Genomic DNA, 21,021 nt, shown 5'->3' on the forward strand with positions numbered 1-21,021 from the left:
CATTCCAAATATTTCTAAATAGCACTTATTTACTGTGAAATTCCATTTTACATCATATTCTCCAACCTACTCCTGACACCTATTAATAATTCTCTCTTTTACATATTACACCTCCTCTCTTATAAAAAAAAATCATAAACTTCGTAAATATTGCACAAATTATTTTTTTTTACTAAAGCAATAAAACGCCACTTACCTCTCTTTTATAATAATCTGCATTCTTTCCCTAAATTATAAAAAAACTTGTATTACTTTCATTAAAACAACAACAGCAAAAAGTACCAGGTTATAAAATATTATTTTAGTAAATGACAAGGTAAGAGGCTACAGCAAAAAGATGTTTTGTATTAGACCATATGATATGTTATGATAGTATCGTCGATGTGCCAACACCTCAATCTAGGACATAGATACTGTCCCCAAATTATGCTTGAAAAAAAGTCAGCATGCTGCTGGGAATCAAAGCACTCACATATGTATTCTAAAACGACAAATCCATTTTGAAATCTAGTTTGCAGTCAAGAAGCATATGTGGCAATCGGAAAGATAACTACCAGCAAATTGTGGGAGCGAGCCAGGAAATGTTTTGGCTCGGATTTGTTAAGTAACACTTCATGACAATACCAAATGAAATGTTGGAAATTCAAGAAAAAGGAACTTACAAGCTGCAGCCTTCCCGTGTAGCAGTTTCCCCTTTCTGGGCCATATTCCATCACATTTAAACACCCGGGCTATAAGAAACATTTAAAAATAAGGGTCATGTTCTATAATTATTTTGCTTTACACATATCGTTTCAAATGTTTAAAAAACAAGAACTTTTTTTCTGTGCTTACGATTGCATGATGATCCAGCAGCAACCAGTAGACTGACTTAATGCCTAGGCATTCCTGAAGGGGTGGATGGACCAAAATTGGTTGTACTTCTCCCCTTAATTCTTACCAACCATGTGATCTGATTAAGAATACTTACCTTACTGGATTAGTCCTACAGAAGCCAGGGTTCTGCCAGCCAGAAAGTGGTGGGCACTCGAACATCACCATATGCAATGAAGGATCAGACATGGCCACCAGTCCTGCTTTGTTCTTGTTAGTATAACTGCATGGCCAGCAAGGAGAGGCTTTGTGGGAGTGGCCAATACGATCAGAAATGGTGCAAGGGACTGTAGAGTATTTTCAGACTTTGATCATCCCCAGATAAACCTTTGGTGGCCCTCATTCATTTGGAGGATGTTCCAATGAGAATTCTGCTTTTAAAGCCCCTTTTTGGTCTGGGGATCAAACTACAATCTCCACCAATGCCCCTAACTAATTGGACTATAAATATAATCCATTGGATTTAATGATTTTTAGCCTTTGGTGCACGCTATTATTTGGGGGGGGATTACCCTTTGGATAAATTGGATTGAGTAAATTGTTGGATTTCATATTAGATGAGCCTTTGATGGCTCCTGTTCATTTGAGGGATACCTAATGAGCGTTTCCCTTGTAAAGCCTCCACTTTGGTTGGGAAAACAGGACATAGACCCAAATCTATCCACTTACAGCAGTCAAGGAGTGCATAGACTGAACCCTACAAACATGTAAACACAATGGGCCTGATTAAAGCTCTCCAAGGCTGGAGAGAATGCACTTTCATTGGTGAAGCTGGATGATCCAGCAAACCTGAAATTGATTTCTAAATAGTCATTTGCTAGCAAATGTTTTTGATTGTGAAGCAGATCCATTTCAGGTTTCACCCAGGTTCATTGATGAAAGTCTATCCACTCCAGTCCAGCTTTAATAAATCAGGCTCAATGCGTCGACACAGAAACCGGACAATCCCTTAACCCCAAATAGCACTAGTTGGGATTTGGGAAGGGGAGTCCCAATACTGCATATGCAGGGCTGTGTGACCCACGGCGTAACTGGCCCAAGTGTCCAAAACTTTTTGTTTATCTACAGACTAGCGTTTTTTGAACCAAACAGTGGAGACCCTATGCTTTCAATAATCTAGCCCAGGGGTCAGCAACCTTTACTATCAAAAGAGCCATTTTGCCTCCTCTTCCACTAAAGAAAAATAGTCTGGAGCCGCAAAACATAACACAGTTTATAAACTTTTAAAAGTTTTAATATTTTTTTAATTTTACCTGTTACAACAAGTGTGCATGTGTAGGCCTACTTTGAAATAAATTAAACACTGAACTATGCCCCTAGAAGCCTCCAGCTTCTAACGTATCATCCTGTTACATTAGCTCGAGGCTTCTAAGGTAACAAGGTAGATTTTTTTGATGGGCAGAGTTCTGTATGTTCTGACGATGCCTTAGCGATGAAATTTTAAGGGGTGTTAGCCACAGGTGTCCCTCATTTGCAGCTTTAATTTTGTTAACCTGTACCCCCCAATCTTGAGTAATTGGGGTTTGTGTGCTAGAAGCCCCCAGCAATGTGTAACAGGGTAGATTATTTTGATCGGCAGAGTTCTTTATTTTCGGACGATGCCTTAGCGATTCAATTGTAGGTGGTGTTAGCCATAAGTGTCCCCCACTTGCACCTCTATTTTGGCCTCCCCCCCGTTCCAGAGAAATTGGGGTTCAGATGCTAGATGCTTCCAGCAATGTGTAACAGGGTAGATTTTTTTGATAGGCAGAGTTTTTATGAATTTTTAGGAGGTGTTAGCCACAGGTGTCCCGTACTTGCACCTCAAATTTTTTTCACCTGTACCCCCGTTTCCAGATAAATTGGGGTTTAGGTGCTAGAAGCCTCCAACAATGTGTAACAGAGTAGGGGTTTTTTGATGGGTGGAGTTTTTAGGAGGTGTTAGCCACAGGTGTCCCCCACTTGCACCTCTAATTTTGTTCACCTGTACCCCCTTCCTGTTCCAGAGAAATTGGGGTTCAGGTGCCTCCAGCGTAAGTGTAATATTAGATGTAGATAATGTAGATTTTTTTGATGGGCAGAGTTCTTTATGTTCTGATGATAGCCTAACAATTAAATTTAAGGGGGTGTTAGTCACAGGTGTCCCCCACTTGCACCTACATTTTTGGTTTTGTACATCTCCCCATTCCAGAGGAATTGGGGTTCAAAGGAGGGGGATGTCATTGTACACACCCATTTGTACACGCCCCGTGGTAGATTTATTTCATTAGAACACCGGATAGGGAATCCCACTCCTCCGCAGTGTCTTGGGAGGAAGGGGATCCCCCATCAGAGATCTCCCAGCGGCAGCCGAAGGGAGCCACAACAAGGAGGCTGAAGAGCCGCAGGTTGCAGACCCCTGATCTAGCCCTATGGCCTGATGCCACAATTTGGACCTCTGATAAAGACCACTGCTTCTATACAGCAAGAGCAAGGGTCCAGGGTCAATAGTCACAGTTGCATTCTGGTCAAAGGGAGCCTTTCCTTTGATGCCCCCGGACCAAATTTAACCAATTTAAACCCAAAAGTTCAATTAGGCTTTAACAATCCTCGGCATACAGAACACCTACGGTGTTCCCATGGTTAGAAGGGAGGAACATATTAATTTTTAGGCAGCTACTGAAATTAACATCCTGTTTCAGATAGAAATGGAAAACTCATTTTTAATAACATTAGATTAGAAAAAAAAAGGCTTGCTTGGCAATTAGGTTCTAAAGATCTTTTAACGAAAGCCGTTTTTTTCCCTTCAACTCTTATCCCAAATTTACAAATCCTTCCTGTGAAAAAGTAGATCATTAAAAAAAATAAATTATAGCTGCATTCCTGCTAACGAGAGAAACTATATTTAGTTTATTAAAAAAAAAATCCAACAGCATGTGTTAACAACACGACAGGAAGCAAATTATAGACATCTAATTATATACCGCTTGCAAAACCTTGCGCTTTAATAAATAGAATTGTGCGAGATGCGAGCTTGAAACGTTGGGATGCGACCCTGATGGGGAGATGAAACGGGATGTCAAAGTCATCGGGAGGTCACATGAAAGCTTCGGCATTGATTGTTCGATCGCCCGCGTGTCTTTTTTTTTAATGCAAAATAGTGCGTGGCCTATATAGGAATTAGATGAAAGGCAAGCGTGGGAGAAAAACACGCGTTCGCTTCCCAAGGTGTACAGATGTGGTTGTGGCGCCACAGTGACTCAAGCTGTGCAAGAACTTTAAAGGGCAACTCTGTTGGCTGTAGCTAGAAAAATATTTACAGAGAGACAGTAAATAGAGGCTTTTATTTCTGGTTTGTATAGCCATGTAAGCTTTAGGTGATCAGCTATTCAATGCAAAAAGGTGTGCACAGTTGGTTTTTTAAAGCCTGAGTAGAAAAGTCTTGCAAGAAGCTGCATAAGGAGGACTCTTGCTCTCTGAGTGGAAGCAGCGGCCTCCTTGCAGAGGTGTGGTAGTCCTTTTGATAGGGCTAGAGCTCTCCAATAGGTAACACACTACCTGATGATTGGTTGACATATTGCACTTTGGCAGATAGACCACTGCTTGCTCACAGAGGAACAGAAATACAAATTACTGCACATTTTTTTGTGAATATACTTTGACTCTTTGTGTATATACACAATTATGGAAAGGATCAAAAGAAGTGGCATTCAATTATAAACATTTACATTTTAAACTGATTCCTGATTAAACTTTCCTCTACTCCAAAAAATGCAGATTGTAAGCTCTTCTGGACAGGGTCCTCCTCTATTGTCACAGACATATATATGTCTCCTAAAACCCTCACTACTTCCCACCATTTCCATATCTCCCCTCCTATTGTGTGTTACTTCCCCCACCTCCTAGATTGTAAGTTCTTCGGGGCAGGGTCCTCTCCTCCTCCTGTGTCACTGTCTGTATCTGTCTGTCATTTGCAGGCCCTATTTAATGTACAGCGCTGTGTAATATGTTGGCGCTATAAATACTATTTAATAACAATAGCCAATACACAGCAGACCAATTACAAAGCATATTTTTCTAATTCCTGCATTCATGCACACAAATAGTCCTCGCGTCCACTGTGGCTACAACAGCCAAAAACCCCATATTCAACTCACCGATGGCTTGCTGACGAGCCAGTACGCCTGTTCTTGGCATTCAATGACGATACGATCGCCTTTTCGGCGCTGCTTGGCAGCCCTGTTTGCAAAACACACCACCGAGATTACAAAAATCACAGTCAATGCAGCTGATCGACCTTCTTTGCAGGGATAAAACATACTGATCTATAATCTTAGAACATTCTGTTTCTAGCAATTTTTTTTTTTATAAAATGTTCTAGTTACTTTGGGGCCTGATTTAGTAAAGCTCTCAAAGGCTGGAGGGAATACTCTTTCATCAGTGAAGCTGGGTGATCCAGAAAACCTGGAATGGATCTGGTCCAGGATTGAAAATATTTGCTAACAAATAGCAAATACCTATAGGAAATCCATTCCAGGTTTGCTGGGTCACCCAGGTTCACTGATGAAAGTGTATCCTCTACAGCTTTGGAGAGTTTTAATAAACCAGGCCCAATGTGTGCAATTAAATCTTAAAGTGGAGCTTTGTCATTTCCCATAATACTATGAAAAATTGATACAGCTATGAAGTCATATAAGCATAAAAACATGCAAAACATCCTTTTCAATACATCCACATTTCATTAAAAAAAATATTGCAAGTAGAGCAAATGCCTGGTAATTTGCTAGGAATTCAGTAACTTCTCAGATTAAAACACTGCATTAGATTTTTATTTGCTTTTAGGGTTTACATGTTTAGCAAGAACATAAAAATACCTATTTATCTTACTTAAAACTTGTTAGTTGCTGCACACTAAATCTTAGGCATTGCCATTGGCTGTCCCAACTGTCTTCTCCTAAACGCAAAACTCCACAATTTGGATAATAAAGAGGTTTTTATGGCAATAATCAAACATCATGATTGTAACAAAAATAAAACATGATGATTCAAACAACCTAATGCTTAACAAGTCACAGGGACAAAATGTCACACAAAATATACTTTACGCGTTTCCCCGAAGGATAAGCTGTTTCATCAGGAGAAGCGCAAGATGAACCCAAACTAAAATGAACTGCAATGATTGAATCACCACCATACCTATAACCACCACGGAACAGGTGAAGTTAGGTGAAAAGCTCTCACAGTTGGCTCGGTGGTTAGCACTAGGTCTCAGGTTCAAACCCCTACCAGGACACTTATCTGCAAAGAAATTGTATGTTCTCCCTGTGTTTGTGTGGGTTTCTTCCGGGTACTCCTGTTTCCTCCCACATTCCAAAAAACATGCAGGTTGGTTACTAGACTTTGCCTCAATAAATGACAGTGGACTTTGAAAGGTGACGCATAATATATTGGCACTATATAAACACCGGCTAATATTAATAATAATTCACCAATGCCAAACCTAACTATTGACTCGGGGTCCACCATACCTATAACCACCTTAGAAAAAGTAGAGTCCCCTGCTATTCTCCCCCTTCCTGGTGAATTTATATCTCTAAAGTGGGTATAGGTATGGTGGTGGTCCAATCTTTACACTCCTGATGAAGCAGCCTAACCCAGCTGTGAAACGCGTAGAGTATATTTCAAATGACAATGTATCAAATCTGTGTTGATCTTGCACCAGCTTCTCCCGACGAAGCAATGCCAAACCTAACCATTGATTCATTAAGATGTAATTCACCCGCAATGAAGAGAATGGCAGTCCACTCCACCTGTTCCAAGGTGGTTATAGGTATGCTGGACCCTGAGTCAATAGTCAGGTTTGGCATTGCGTGTTTCACCTGGCTCTACCTGTTCTGAGATGCTTAGAGGTATAGTGGTGGTTCGATCTTTTCAGTTCATTTCTGTTTTGTATCCACCTCGCACCAGCTTCTCCTGTTTACACAGCTGTGAAATGCGTAGAGTAAATTTTGGGTGACAATGTTGTAACGAGAATATTTAAATCAGTGAATATTTATTGTCAGCATTGTGGTTTTTCATCATGTGAATATTTTGTTTTTTTATTGTTACAATGTGTGATCGACACCTTAAAAATCCCCTTTATTATTAAAATTGTGGGAGTGTATATTTGAGTATGGTGATGCGGCATAATGTAAATTGTATCTGGGTAGTATATAAGTATAAATGCAAAACAACAGAGTTTTAGGTAATGGAGAAGAGGCAACGGTTGTATGGTAGTCCAAATCAGGAGGACAACACTCCTCCATAGATACTGTAAAGTGATTAAGCATGGTCACCCTAGGAATAACACGGGTGTTAGTGCCAGGATCAGTAGGTAAATGTAAAGGGAATTATAGAAAAAGAAGTTGCAGACACCACAACCAAAGACTGCTTAGGTGAAATATATTACATCGTTTTGGGGTTTAGATACAATTTAATAGATACTATAGTTTCCATTTAAAACTTGGAGGGACTTTCACCCCCTTTTTACCATTTTGCCGATTGAATACATAATTTCATGGCTATTGAATCCAGTTAGGTTCTTCTCTAAACCCCCCAGTGTACTGCTGAATTCTCCATTGAAAGCCGCCATCTTGGTTTCAAGAGCTGGCTGATATTTCCTAACAGCTGTACCCCTAGCGCTATGCCCTAAGCCTCTTGGGGAACCATATTTGTACATAATTATTGGACCGATGTAAATATCCAGGAATAGGTAACACAATCCGCCTTTGTATGAAATAGAAAAGTGATGGAATCATATCCCATTATGAAAAAAAAAAAAAAAAGAAAAAAGAATATATATATATATATATATATATATATATATATATATATATTGCCAAAAAATACAAAAAAAAATGTAAAAATAGAAGAGAACCATTAATGTGGGAAGACATTCAAAAATAAGTGGAAGGTCCGCTTAATAGAAACGACCGAGACCAATGCAATTTCACTGACAACAACCTAAATCAATGCTATGAAACCAAATCTAATAAGAAGAGAGATCTTTGGCCTTCCAAATGGAAAAGAAAGACGGTATTATATTTCATGTGTTCTGAGCTGCAATTTTATCCGCACGCTGAAGAGAAGAAAAAAAAAATCACCATTTTGTGCCTCTGTAAAAGCCGCGCTTTGATAATAATGTACAAATATGGTTAGGCGTGCACATGCAGCAAAAATCATGGAAATCTTACACATTACTATGAATTTTTCATGGCGGATTTACATGAATATTTGATGGATGGCTTCTGTATTAAGTATAGCGAATAAACACTTTACTTATTCATGGGGATTTAAAACACTCTTAAAGGAAGGGAGTGGGTCTAAAAAAGCCTGGTGCATTATGGGTAATAGCTTCACGTTGACTGTAGATGAGTCTGCTTACAAGCTTCACTACTTTGAATATATCAGCATTGGTGGGTCAATGGGAATATAAAGTGGCGGACATTAAGCTTGCTTAAGAACTGAGTATCATAACCAATTTCCATGTTTTTTTCCCTACTTTTGTTGCATCTCCTTGCTGTTGATCAGGGATGGTTGCATGGCATTTCTGGGACTGATGTACGGATGGTGACAACAGTTGACTATGACTGTTCAATGTGCACCTTGTAGACTTCATTGGAAATCCAAGTGACAACCCAAGAGCACACTTAGAATGCAATGGGAAAACAACTCCAACCCATAACTGGAAAGTGCCTGAACCAAGACCTCCATGGAAGACCATTTTGCCAAATGAAAGTCAATATTATAAGGAGAACTAAAATTTTTGATGGGTGTTAAGGGTAAAATAGTCTTTAAATACTTCATTAGAGTTACAAAACCTCCTTTCAGCTATGTGTGGGAATTGTCTCCTAGAGAACAATCATTAGCAATTTTAGCCGTGCCAATGCATCACTAATTTGCCCATGTACTTTAAAAATGTGGCGGGAAAGAGTGAGATATGAAAGGATTTAAGAACTTACTCTTCCCTTGAACAACTGGAATCTAGGTGGAAAACCACACTTGATAAGAAAGTATATATGTTAGTCCAGCAAACACGAATAGAGCTCAATCTACTGCTGGGTAGCCATGTAGAAAAGCAAATTCGGCAGTCCAAACAGAAATTCTATGCAAGGGCCAATAATCTTCCCACGATTTCTAGCGAGATAGGTGATATACTAGCAGCAGATATTACTATAGCAGAAAATTATGCTGCTAATAAATCACTGAAAACCAGTAAGACACCGGGGCCCGATGGCTATTCAGCAGTTTATTATAAGAAATTCCAGGACCCATTAGCGCCTCATTAGGCAAATTTCTTTAACCACTTAGAGTCATCCACAACACTCCTATTCGTCACGGTTAGCCCATGTGTCAATGATATCCAAGCCAGGAAAGATTGAGTTAGATCTACATAATTACAAATACAAAGATATTGGCAACAAGATTAAACACATTTTTACTTTTTCTTATCCATAAAGATCAGGTAGGATTTGTACCAGGTAGACGAGCTCCTGATAGCACAAAGAAAATTATTGATCTGCTACATTTGGTCCATTCTGAGGGTATTCCAAGTATGCTATTAGCTTCAGATGTGCCTAAGGCATTTGATTCTCTTTCAAGGGATTACTTATTTTACATCATTCCTAAATTTTTCAACCACAATTCATGTTTTCAACCACAATTCATGGCATGGATGTCCGCTTTGAACTCCTCAACATATGCCAGGATACATTATACTGTATGTCATTTTACTCATCAATATTTCAGGTGAGACGTGGCACAAGACAGGGGTGTCCTTTGTCACCGCTACTCTTTATATTGGCCTTAGAACCCCTGGCCCATTTGATTGGGTCTTATGTTAATATTCATGGAATAAAGGTAGGTAGTGAGGAGTACAAACTCTTTTTGCAGATGATATAATGCTAACCATTACTTAACCTATCATTTCCCTACGAAATTTAGTAACGGTATTATCAGAATTCACTCAGGTATCAGGCATGGTGATTATTGAGGAACATTCTATGGCTATGAACATCACACTTGCCCCTTCTACACTTGCTGGAATCCAGAGTGCATTTTAATTGAAATGGGCGGAACAGTATCTTGATTAACACGGTATTAAACTCACAGGGAAGTATGATCAGCTATACAAAAAAAACACCAGTCTGCCAAATGCATTGAAGTCAACAGTAAAAATAACTTTTGATGGTTTTTGAGGGTACAATAGGCTTTAAATGTCTCATTGGGGTTTGAGAGGCTTCTTTCAGCTATATGTGGGAATTGATAATTTTTCCTTGGGTATAATCATACAGAAGTTTAGCAGTACCAATGCATCACCAAAGGGTCCATGTGTGCTAAATCAGAAAACAAAAAGGAAATCAGGAGTGGCAGTATGGAAAGTTTCTACTTGTCTACACTCGTATGGTTGGATGTCCCCTGTAGTCACCATTGGAAGTCCAAGTGACATCTCAGGAATAGAATTGAAATGCAAAGGCAAAGCACTGCCAACACATAACAGAAGTGCCTCAATCAGAACCTTCATAGAAGACCAGTTTGCCAAATGCATTGCAAAATACAAATCAAATGTAAAAAGGTAAAACAAAATGTTGCTAGTTATGAATAAAGTAGGCTTTAAATGACTCATTAGGGCCACTGGAGCTCCTTTGGAGAATGTGTGGGAATTGATCACTATTCCTAGTATTCATTGGTTAGCAATTCTAGCAGTGCCAATGCATCACTAAATGGCCCATATGCTTCTAGGTCTATAGTAGCTAATCACACTATGCTTCCTCAGGAAAAGGAAACCATGAATCGGTTGCCAGTGGTGGTACAGGCAGTTTTTACTTTTGGATATGTCTACACAAGACTTCTGTGATTGGATGCTCCTGTAGTCTCCATTGGAAGTCCAAGAGAAAGGTTGGCAATGCAGGAGCATGGTTGGACTGCAAGGAAACACCGGTCAGCCCAGTAAACTGTTGGGGGAACTAGGACCTTCATGGAAGACTATTTTGAAAAATGCATTGAAGTCAACAAAACAAGTGAAATAACTTGGGTTTTTTTGGTTGTTATAAGTACATTAGCCATGAATGGCTCATCAGCGTTGCAGAGTATCCTTTAGGTTACGTGTAGGAGTCAATCACTACTCCTAAGGATTGGTGCATGTGCATCTAACAAACTAGCATGAGAAAGTCTTGTACACGAAAGATGGAGGAAAAGAGCAATTCTAACATTCCCTATGGAGCACTGATCTTCAACCAATACTATGATCATGATAATAGAAATCACCCATGAAGCTGTATACAATCAATGTGTTCTAAAGCACTTTAATGATCTTCAGTGATTCCAGCTGTGCAATCAATATTCACTCATGTAATACTTGTAATAAAAACAACAAACAAACTCCACCTAATGCACCTAAAATGATCATCACTTGGCCTTGCCCCCCACACCCACTTGGCATTCATCATTTACTTCTTGGATAAGAACGCATTGGTCTTTGGCGTTCACCATCTACTCTTTGGATGGGCACACTCAATAGCTGCCGGTGATATCCGCACATTTACGGCTGAACTAGATTTCCCCAACAGTAATACAAAATATGCACACGCAGTGCCCTACGGCTCCCATTTCAGCTAGAACTGTGTGATGTTCAGTTACTCGGTCTGCTTTGAGATAACAGAAAAAGATTCATTTTTCATTTTCCAGCAGAAAACTAATCTCGGCTTTATAAAAAGACGTACGAGTGAGATCAGTCCTGACATGATGAACTGTAAGCTAATGAGGACTTGGAGTCTTCTGCTCCCAATATGGATATGGAAGATTCTGCTCCCCTCCTCCCAACCGCCCCTTTTCACAGTCACTTGGTTTAAGTCAATATGAAATAAATAACAATAGTTTACTGTCAAGAAGAAAGATTTGAGGCAGATTGGGCATGACTGACCGAGTTAATGTGCCAAGGAAGAGCTGGGGCCTTGTCTGTATTCATTTGAGGATCTCATTTTCGTTGTTGCAGTCACAGGACTTTAAATTGTCATTTGAAGAATAATTTAAAGCCTGCAGCCTGGGAGTTTGTAGAGAATTCATAGAAGTCAATGGCAGCTAATCATTTTATATGATATATAGGAAAACAGTGAGAGTTGACGAATGGATCACCATTGGCATTGGCAGTTTACTTTGGATACGTCTTCACAAGGCTCATGTGTTCGGATGTCTCCACGCACCAGGCTTTTTATAGACCCACGCCCTTCCTTCTCTTCTGACATTTCCATGTACAATGCCGGTACCCATCCGAGAAGACAATTTTTGAGGAATATTGAACAAACATAGCAAGCTGGTTCTATGGGTTCTACCAAGAATATAGAGATACTATAAAATATGGCCATCTTGGGGCTTTTCCAATACTGCTGGAAGCAAAAACGGATCAACCTGGAAGGACATTCGCATGTTTATTGTCTTTACTATAAGCAAAGTGCCAAATTATTTTCTGGATATCAGAGTTTGAGTTTAGTAACATGATTGAACCCTTGCTGATTATATGAGTACCTTCCAAAAGTATCTGGCCAAGACTTTCCATTGATGCAGATGAGCTCTGTCTTGCTATACCATGCTTGCTGTGTTGTTGGGTTGCAGGGCTTGCAGCTTTGACGATGATGCTTTAGATGCCTTTGTATAAAATACTTACCTCCTACATGCCTGAAGAAGCAGACTAGTTTCTGTGAAAGGATCAGGAAAAGAATGTGAAAAGTTTGCCCATAGTGAGAACCCCCTTTTGGATGTTGGGTTTCCATTGACAATCACAATAACTAGGAGGGGTATAGCTAAAACCTATACTCTTTGTATGTAAGGCTAAGTACACACGTGCAATGGTTCTCATTTGATAATCGTCTCAGGCTGATATCAGATGAGAATCTTGCGTGTGTACAGTGCTTGTCGAACAACTGTCCTAGCAGATCCACAGACAATAGATGATGAACGATGGTAATGCAAGGTCCTTGAAAGTCAATTTGAAATTTTCTCACTTTTCAATACTTTATCATTTTCTTTAGGACAATGTGACGTCGTCCTTGTCTCATCTTGACATGTTGCCATCGTTTGCAAAGCAACGCAGTAAAGTCGGGTCAAAAATGGCTACTCAATGACACCACCAACATGGAAATATGAGATGTCAGCAATGACTTTGTTTTAAAGATGCAAGTTACATGGGTTTCATTCTGAATCTTCCTTTACTGCTTGACGGGTGACTAACCTAACAGCTAGGGTGAGCCCAAAAGCAACAGAGCTCATTTGAAAAAATGAAAGGATTTGCAGAGGGATGTTGTGTAAAAGTTGTATCAGAAATTTTAAAATAACGGAAGTTGGCCATTGCCCAAAAATCTATTATTGAACTCTGAAACAATTCAAGATCATGTACAAAGCGGGACATAGTTAGGAACACCCAAATCTCTAAGGAGAGTGGAACACTGAAATCTGTGATGGGGTGGAAATTGATATAGGGGCAGGAACACCTGAATCTGTATGAGGGCAGGAATACCCAAACCTCTTACGGGCAAGAACATCATCTGTTGAGTTATTACTTAAATCTGTAACATTTTATTATGAAAAATATTTATTATGAAAAATACACAATATCCAGATCAACGTCCTCTAATCCTAATTACATTTTTTCTCTACGCGTTTCGCATAAATTGCACATGCTTCTGTTCTTTGGACTGTTCCCAAGCCTCCCCTCCTCAGCATTTTTGATCTTCAACAATTATACTGATGAGTGTAGGAGATCCCCGGAGGTCACAATCATTTGAAATACTGAAAAATTTGTAATACCAATTAGCTTTAAGATGGTCATCATATATTACCACTCCATGGAAGCAATTTATGCAAAATGCGTAGAGGAACACCATCATTTATGGATTATGAATAGAATCTCATTCTATACTCAGTCACATATTTTGTAACGAAAGAATCTTGAAGGACAAGAACACACATGGGCAAACCAAAAGAAGAAAGAACACCCACCTTTCTAAGGGGCCGGGAACACTCATAAAATAATGGTGGAGTCCAGGAACATTCAAATCTGGTATGGCCTTTAAGGTAGATAGAAATGTTTCCGGTTTTTATTAAGGGAGCACTCTATGCTGGCTGGGAATGCCCTTTGCTCTAATGTGGGCATGAACCCCCATATCTTTGAGGTCTGCAGAATGGTGGTGGAAAAATCCATAAATAAAAGGTGATCACAAACAGCACTAGAATCTCCTGCCTTAAGCATCCAACCCACCCAGTCAATATACCTACTTTTAGGACATGTCCTGGGGGAAGTATGAACAGAAATAAGTAAGAGTGAACCTCAGATTGTCAGAGATCACTGACCTGAGCTGCTCCCGTGCTTGCATCACCACAAAATCCCACGTGTGGTTAATTCGTTTGTGCAGCTGATTGTAATTATCCTGTCGGAACACAAAGAGAATGTGAGATCAGTGTCTTTCTGAGTCAAACATCACAGGAAGTACACAATGCTGCTCCAGTGTAATCATCGCACATGCAGATATGCACATCACAGTATACAAGCTTAGAATTAAATTATAGTGCACATCCAGTAAGTTCAAATATTTTTAGTAACTTTTGAAATTTGACTTTTGAGTTTCCGATTCTTCCATATTTTTATCCTTTTATTCAATAAAAAGATTTCTGGATTAACCACTAGATGGAGCTCTGTATTGGACTCACTCTTGTATAAGCAAGGCATTGACAAGATATCAGACACAAAGGGAATGCGTTACTTTGATTGAGTGGACCAAGTCATATATTTCTATTTTAGAATGGAGAAGTATAACAGAGTTTTAATGTAGAACCTGTGTATTTAATGAATAAATATGGCTGCCCATATAGGGTGAAATGCTGAAAAAAATATTTGATAAATGTTTTAATTCAGCTAGTAAAAGTAGATGACTCAATTCCCGTTATCCCATGCAGAGCGGGGCTGCGAGAGAGCCGGGCAGCGCTGAAAGCCAATCAGGTTCTAATACATTGCACAGTTCTGTCCATCTAACACTGGCAGATTGCCGACAGCAGGAGAGAAGACCATGAACAGAGTAACAACCTCAGCTCATCTATTGTATACTCCGCATGCTAGGGGAGGCTCGGTGACCAAGCTCCACTTCTCAGCTGTAACGTAAATGAGATCAGCAACCCAGATTTGTTAGCCTGGGTCCAAGAATTATAAAGAGATTGTGCATAAAAATCAATAACTCACTTTTTCATACTCCATTAGGTCACCTTGTTTTCTGATATTTTTCTTTGCGAGATAAATTGCTGAAAAGAAAAAGAAACCACAACAGAACAAAAGATATTATAACAAACGCATTTATGCTGCTCAGACTTGAATACTGATGATGTGAGAGCAACCAATAGGATTTCATCTTTACTCACGTTCCGGGGCATAATGAGAAGTCAATTTCCCCCTTAGCAAAATTTAAGAAAGGGGGTGCAAACCTTATACCTCCCATAAACATAGCTAGTACACCTCAAATAAACCTGTGCAATACCACCCTGCAATACCCCTGCACTACACAGAGTGCCCAGTAGTGGGCAATAGCAGTAATGCCACCCTGTAACAAGTAACCAGGGTCATGACAGCACACCACTAGTACCCTGGGTGCCCTTTCATGCCAGCAGCTGCAGTTCATTCACCCACCACATGGTGCACCCTCTCACTTCCCACCTTCTACATGAATCTCTGGCAGCCTCAAATGGCTTTTTTTGCACTTATTGAACAGATATAAAGAATCTCTTTCTGGTGTGATTTTTCCTGACCACAAGGGAGAAATTAAAATGTACATAGTCAGGGTTTACATAACCTTTGAACATTATATTTTGGCACGAAAAGAACCGGCACCAATATAAGCCCACCAAGTAGCCATGGCTAAACTTGTGCCAATGAGACCTGATCAGGGTTACTGCCCCTTGCACATTTGACATATTAATTCCATTATCATTCTTTTGCAGAATTAAATCCCTGATTCTTTTTATTCTTTTTTAACAATAATGATTACCATAGTCCAATTCTGTAGCAGGCCATTTATTGGTTGTCCAGAAGTATGGGGTCTGCAAAGAAAGAAAAAAAAATGAAATCAATTTATATCATTGGGCTCTATTTATTAATTATTCCTGTCAATTAATTTGAGATTCATTCATAATTTCCATTTTTACAGATAGCATTTCCTATTTTGACAGCTGCCGCTCGGTGCTGGCCCATTCCGACACCTGCCACTCGGTGCTGGCCCAATTCCGATGCCTGCCGCTCTGTGCTGGCCAATTCTGACGCCTGCCGCTCAGTGCTGGCCCATTCTGACGCCTGCTGCTCGGTGCTGGCCCATTCCGACGACTGACGCCCGGTGCTGGCCCATTCCGACGACTGACGCCCGGTGCTGGCCCATTCCGACGACTGACGCCCGGTGCTGGCCCATTCCGACGACTGAAGCCCGGTGCTGACCCTTTCCGACGCCTGCCGCCGGGTGCTGGCCCTTTCCAACGCCTGCCGCCCGGTGCTGGCACTTTCCGACGCCTGCCGCTCGTTGCTGGCCCATTCCGACGCCTGCCGCCCGGTGCTGGCACATTCCGACGCCTGCCGCTCGGTGCTGGCCCATTCTGAAGCCTCTTTCTGTGTTGACACAGGCAACTAGCTCTATGTATAGTTCCCCTGCTATTAAGGAACAAGATTGGGTCAGATCTTGCGTTGCAGCCTATTTGCATCAATCTTCCCCTCAGACAACCTTGTCTCTGTTTGTTTCGGGCCTCGGGAAAAGCAGCATTGCGTCTCCCAGGCCCATAGTGTTCATGACAGATTGCGGTAATTACACAGAGATGGCACTACTCCTTGCCATATTGGGAGCCGCTGCTGTCACAATAAATGTCCCGTCGCTTTTGTGAGGTTCTCTGGACGTTCGGGAACTAAAAACTGTTCCTGACATAATCCTCTGATTTGCTCCAAATTTAGCAACGCATACCTTAAGGGCAGTGCCCTTGTTATCTCGACGCTGCCAGCCTCTCATTTGTACGAGGGATTTCAAGACTACAAATTTTCACTACACGGCGAGATGACAGTTTAAAGAAATACTCCCAAGATGCTGTTTTTTCCAAGTCTTTCTTTATTTTATAGGAAGAGTGGTGGCATTTAAGGCTGAAATTATATTTATAAGAGGACCAAGAAGATATTTTTAAATTGTTTACTAAAATATTATATTATAATATGATATCATTATGAGTTCACACAAACACTTGTTTCAGGTAGGTTTATATTTGTATACATGTAGCATTACATATACTCAAATATAAACCCAGCTGAATATAAACCAAGGTAACTTTCTATACCAAAAATAAATTAATAGGGATTCTCCAATGCTCCAGCATCACCTCCATCAGTGTGGTGGACTGACACGGATGGAAGTAATAGTGATAGCAGTTGACCATGCAAATGAGCAATGCATTTCGGCACGCACACTTGTAGTTTCGACCAAGGGTGCCTGTGACCAGGTATGGGGTATAAGCATATAGGTATATTGTTTTTTCATTTTTACAGGTCACTTGATCTTAAGCAATCATTTGTGCATAGTTATTGGCCACCAGTAGGTGTCCTGTGTACTCAAATATTAAAATTCACCACAAGAGTTTGTTACACACTTGAGGACACAGCACCATCTATTGGTGTGACTCAAGTATAATAAAAAATATCTTGGTTTATAGTTAAATATATATCATACAGTTTTACTAAAGTGTCTCTAACTCTAACTCCCGCAAGATAGCATTAAGGTGAACTGTAAACAATTTTTTAAAATAACATTTTAACCCTTTTTGCTCTCTTTGGTCCATTTTAGCCACTTCCTGTCTACATGCACACTCCAGCTTCAGCTGCACATCAGTGGCCTGAACCATCTGCCAGACAGTGACAGCACTGCACCTTGCCTGAGAAATGTGTGTGGGCACCACTACTTGTAATCTCTACCAAGGGCACATGTGGCCAGATATGGAGGTGTATAGATGGAGGTATTGCTTGTGCACGTTATCCCATAATACAAAAGGTGTCTGAACAAGGTAGTCAGTTACAGGACCACCAGGAATCACAGGTATTTACCTAAGAAGACTAAAGTAGTACTGTGATCCGAGGTCGGTATAAGGACACTTTCTTAAGTGCTGTGTTCACACCAGCTGGGGCTCACGGTAAGTACAAAAAAAATGACTGGGACTAAAAGAGGAGCTCCATCAAGTGGACAAGCTGGGAACAGCACTGCATGAATATAACCGCAAAAGCTTCTTCACAACTGCTGAGCTGACTAAAGTTTTGCATTTCAAATAAATTGAATTGATATTCTGTCTTCCTCACAGCTGGAACACTTGCTGGATAGCATTAGTAGTATCCCAATGCTTTTACTGGTTTCACAGAACTGATCTTAGTATATGAACCAAATTGATTATATTACATTTGGAGGAAGCGCTTGCTTAATTCCCTCCATTATGCAGTTTGTAAGATAGTTAAAAATTTATAAAGATGATCTCAAGGATAAAAAAAAGAAGTTTCATGTAATGAGAAGCCGAGGACCGTGACGTAGCTGGAACTTTTTTCTCTTGGTTTAGGTCATGTGTTGCATATCAGAATCTATTCTAATTCACGCTATTTACAGCCTCCCCAATCCTCAGGGGTATAGGAAAACTCCAATTATCTGGAAATCTTCTTGGGAGAATCTGATGGGAGAGCTAGCCCCAGGGCACAATATATGTTCATTTCTAGACTGGTGGAGGCAGAAGAAATGAAACTCGGGAAGAGTCGTCAATACAGCGACACAATGAGAAATGGCTTACCGCCATGCAAGGCCACCCACGTATAGTTGTTAAAGCAAATGAAATACATGAGGGCTTTTTTTCCTTTCCAACAATTTGTATTTATGTCCATCCAGTCTTGTGATTTATACAACTGAACCACATAGCACAGCCCTGTCTGGTAGGAGAGGAACAGGTGACTGATGAGCTCATCATGGTGACATCACAGCCCATATTTGGACCAAGTCTAAATAATGCCAGGGAAATGCCACTCTCAGAAGTTAATTGGGCACTTGAGACTTGGAAGTTTGAAGAGAGAAAACAATGTTCCTCAATTCTTGGAATGGCTGGCACTGGATCGGTATACCGAAGGACATTTTTGGATGTCACTGAACTTTATTAGTTAAAAATAATAATAAATGTAATTTTAATGTGTATGTTGTGTATGTCTAGTTCCTAGTTAACCCATTCTGTGAATACTATAAAACATTATATTCATTCCCTATGGTGACAGGGTGGATATCTGGGGTCTCTTATTAAAAAGGGCTTCCAAATACCAACAGCCCACTCTTCCTTGTCTTCCCTTGCACTTTTGAGTTTGTTATGATGGGTCACCTAAAAAAACATTTTGTTGGTCACCAACAGATGGCACTGTGTTCTAATCTAGAGTGTGTAACAAACTCAAGTATTAAACTGCTCTGATAGAGTTTGTTACACACTTTGCATGAGGACACAGCACCATCTACTGGTGTGACCTGAGTATAAATGAAGATTATAAATTTTTGGGTAAACAAAAAAAGGATAGGTTTTAGTTAATCGAATTCTGTGAATGGGTAAGAGGTATATACCACTGTATTCGTATACCACAGTGATTGTCCTACCTTTTTAAAGATGGCTTCCAGATTCCAATAGGCCAGTCTCTTTTCCCTGCACTAGAGCCATTTGGGGCACAGGCTATGCGAATGAGGCTTTCTGACCAAACTATGGGTTCCTCCCTTTGTTGGGGGAATGCAGGTGCCTTGTATGTATGGTTGCATGCTAGCTGACCCCCTTTTTTTGGCAAGCCAGGTTTCATGCCTGGAAAAGTACCAGCTCTTAATATAAGGAGGACCTCACTCAGTCTGTTCATGGTGGGCTAATCAGTTTTGCACAATGGCATCATGCAGGGGGTAAAGCTGGCATTTTGCATTTCATCGTAGTTATCGTCACAGAAAGGGGAGGCATGAGGAAATCAGTGGCATGGACCACTAATAGGCAAGATCTCCTAACTGACCCAAATCACTGTTTTAACCGACAGCAGTCAATGGGTTTGGGTGCCCCCTACAGACCTGAGATCCACGCCCAAAAAACTTATGTCTATAGACACTCCAAGCCAGTTGATTTCACCCCTTTAATAGCAGGGAGATCAGATTCCAAAGACTGTTTACCTCAATCTCTTAGCAAGACTTTTTCAGAAAACAGATTCCTGGCATTATCGCTATGCATTTTATTTTTCAAGTTTTATTTCTAGAAAAGTTGTTTGACCCCCCACAGTTTTATTTATAGGAAAAACTTTTTCCCATGATGATAATGTCAAAAGGTTATTTTCTGCCTTTGATAAATAACACCCCCTCCCTTGGTCCAATGTGTATATCATTTATCATATATGTCACACGTAGATATATTTTGCGCTCTGTTTTTGCTGGAATGGAAGTCAACTTTGCACTATATAAATCCTCTGTGTCCCTGGATTCTATTTATATCAGCGGGCCACAGGGGAGTTCACAGGAGGAAGTGATACAGCTGTTCTTGTAAGTAGTCGATGCCAAGGGTTACCCCCAGGGGCATCAAAATGCACGTTAGGCTCGCAGGGAGAGATTAGAAAGTAGAATGCGGTATTGATAAAGTGCAAATGAATACAGGGGAGCGAAATGCTGAAAGGAACTCTTTGGACGGAAATTCCCATTTTAAACTCGCTTGATGGATCCAGCTGTAATATTTTTATTGATTTTGTGCAAAATATATAAAATAATAATTCTGACATTTTGGATGCACTGAAACCCATCATCATACAAGCCAGGTGTTCCCATGTTCTGGCTCTGCCTTCTTATTCTAAAACTATATTATGCCTTAATCATCCGTCCATGTCGAGACTCTGTGCTATAGTCTTCATTTTTATCTAATGACAGGTTCTCTTTACAGACATAATTCATAGAGACTCTGTGCTATACTATTAGTCTTCATTTTTATGCCATAACAGGTTCTCTTTACTGAAGTATTATATAGAGACTCTGTGCTGTACTATTATTCTTCCTTTTTTATGCCATGACAGGTTCTCTTTATAGAAGTATAATATAGAGAGTGTGTGCTATACTATTAGTCTTT

The 21,021-nt window shown here is 40.2% G+C and overlaps 1 protein-coding gene across 1 annotated transcript in view; it reads right to left on the reverse strand.

The window, feature by feature from the left end:
- Positions 1-21,021, reverse strand: part of RGS11 (regulator of G protein signaling 11) — a gene marked incomplete in the record, with an annotated part of 67,100 nt that overhangs the window by 25,874 nt on the left and 20,205 nt on the right. Inside the window, 6 exon segments of the mRNA XM_072417420.1 lie at positions 197-226; positions 663-731; positions 4,989-5,070; positions 14,215-14,291; positions 15,098-15,156; positions 15,897-15,948. Coding sequence (XP_072273521.1) covers positions 197-226; positions 663-731; positions 4,989-5,070; positions 14,215-14,291; positions 15,098-15,156; positions 15,897-15,948 — 369 coding nt within the window.

Source organism: Pyxicephalus adspersus, chromosome 7, assembly GCF_032062135.1.
Source record: "Pyxicephalus adspersus chromosome 7, UCB_Pads_2.0, whole genome shotgun sequence".
Taxonomy (NCBI): domain Eukaryota; kingdom Metazoa; phylum Chordata; class Amphibia; order Anura; family Pyxicephalidae; genus Pyxicephalus; species Pyxicephalus adspersus.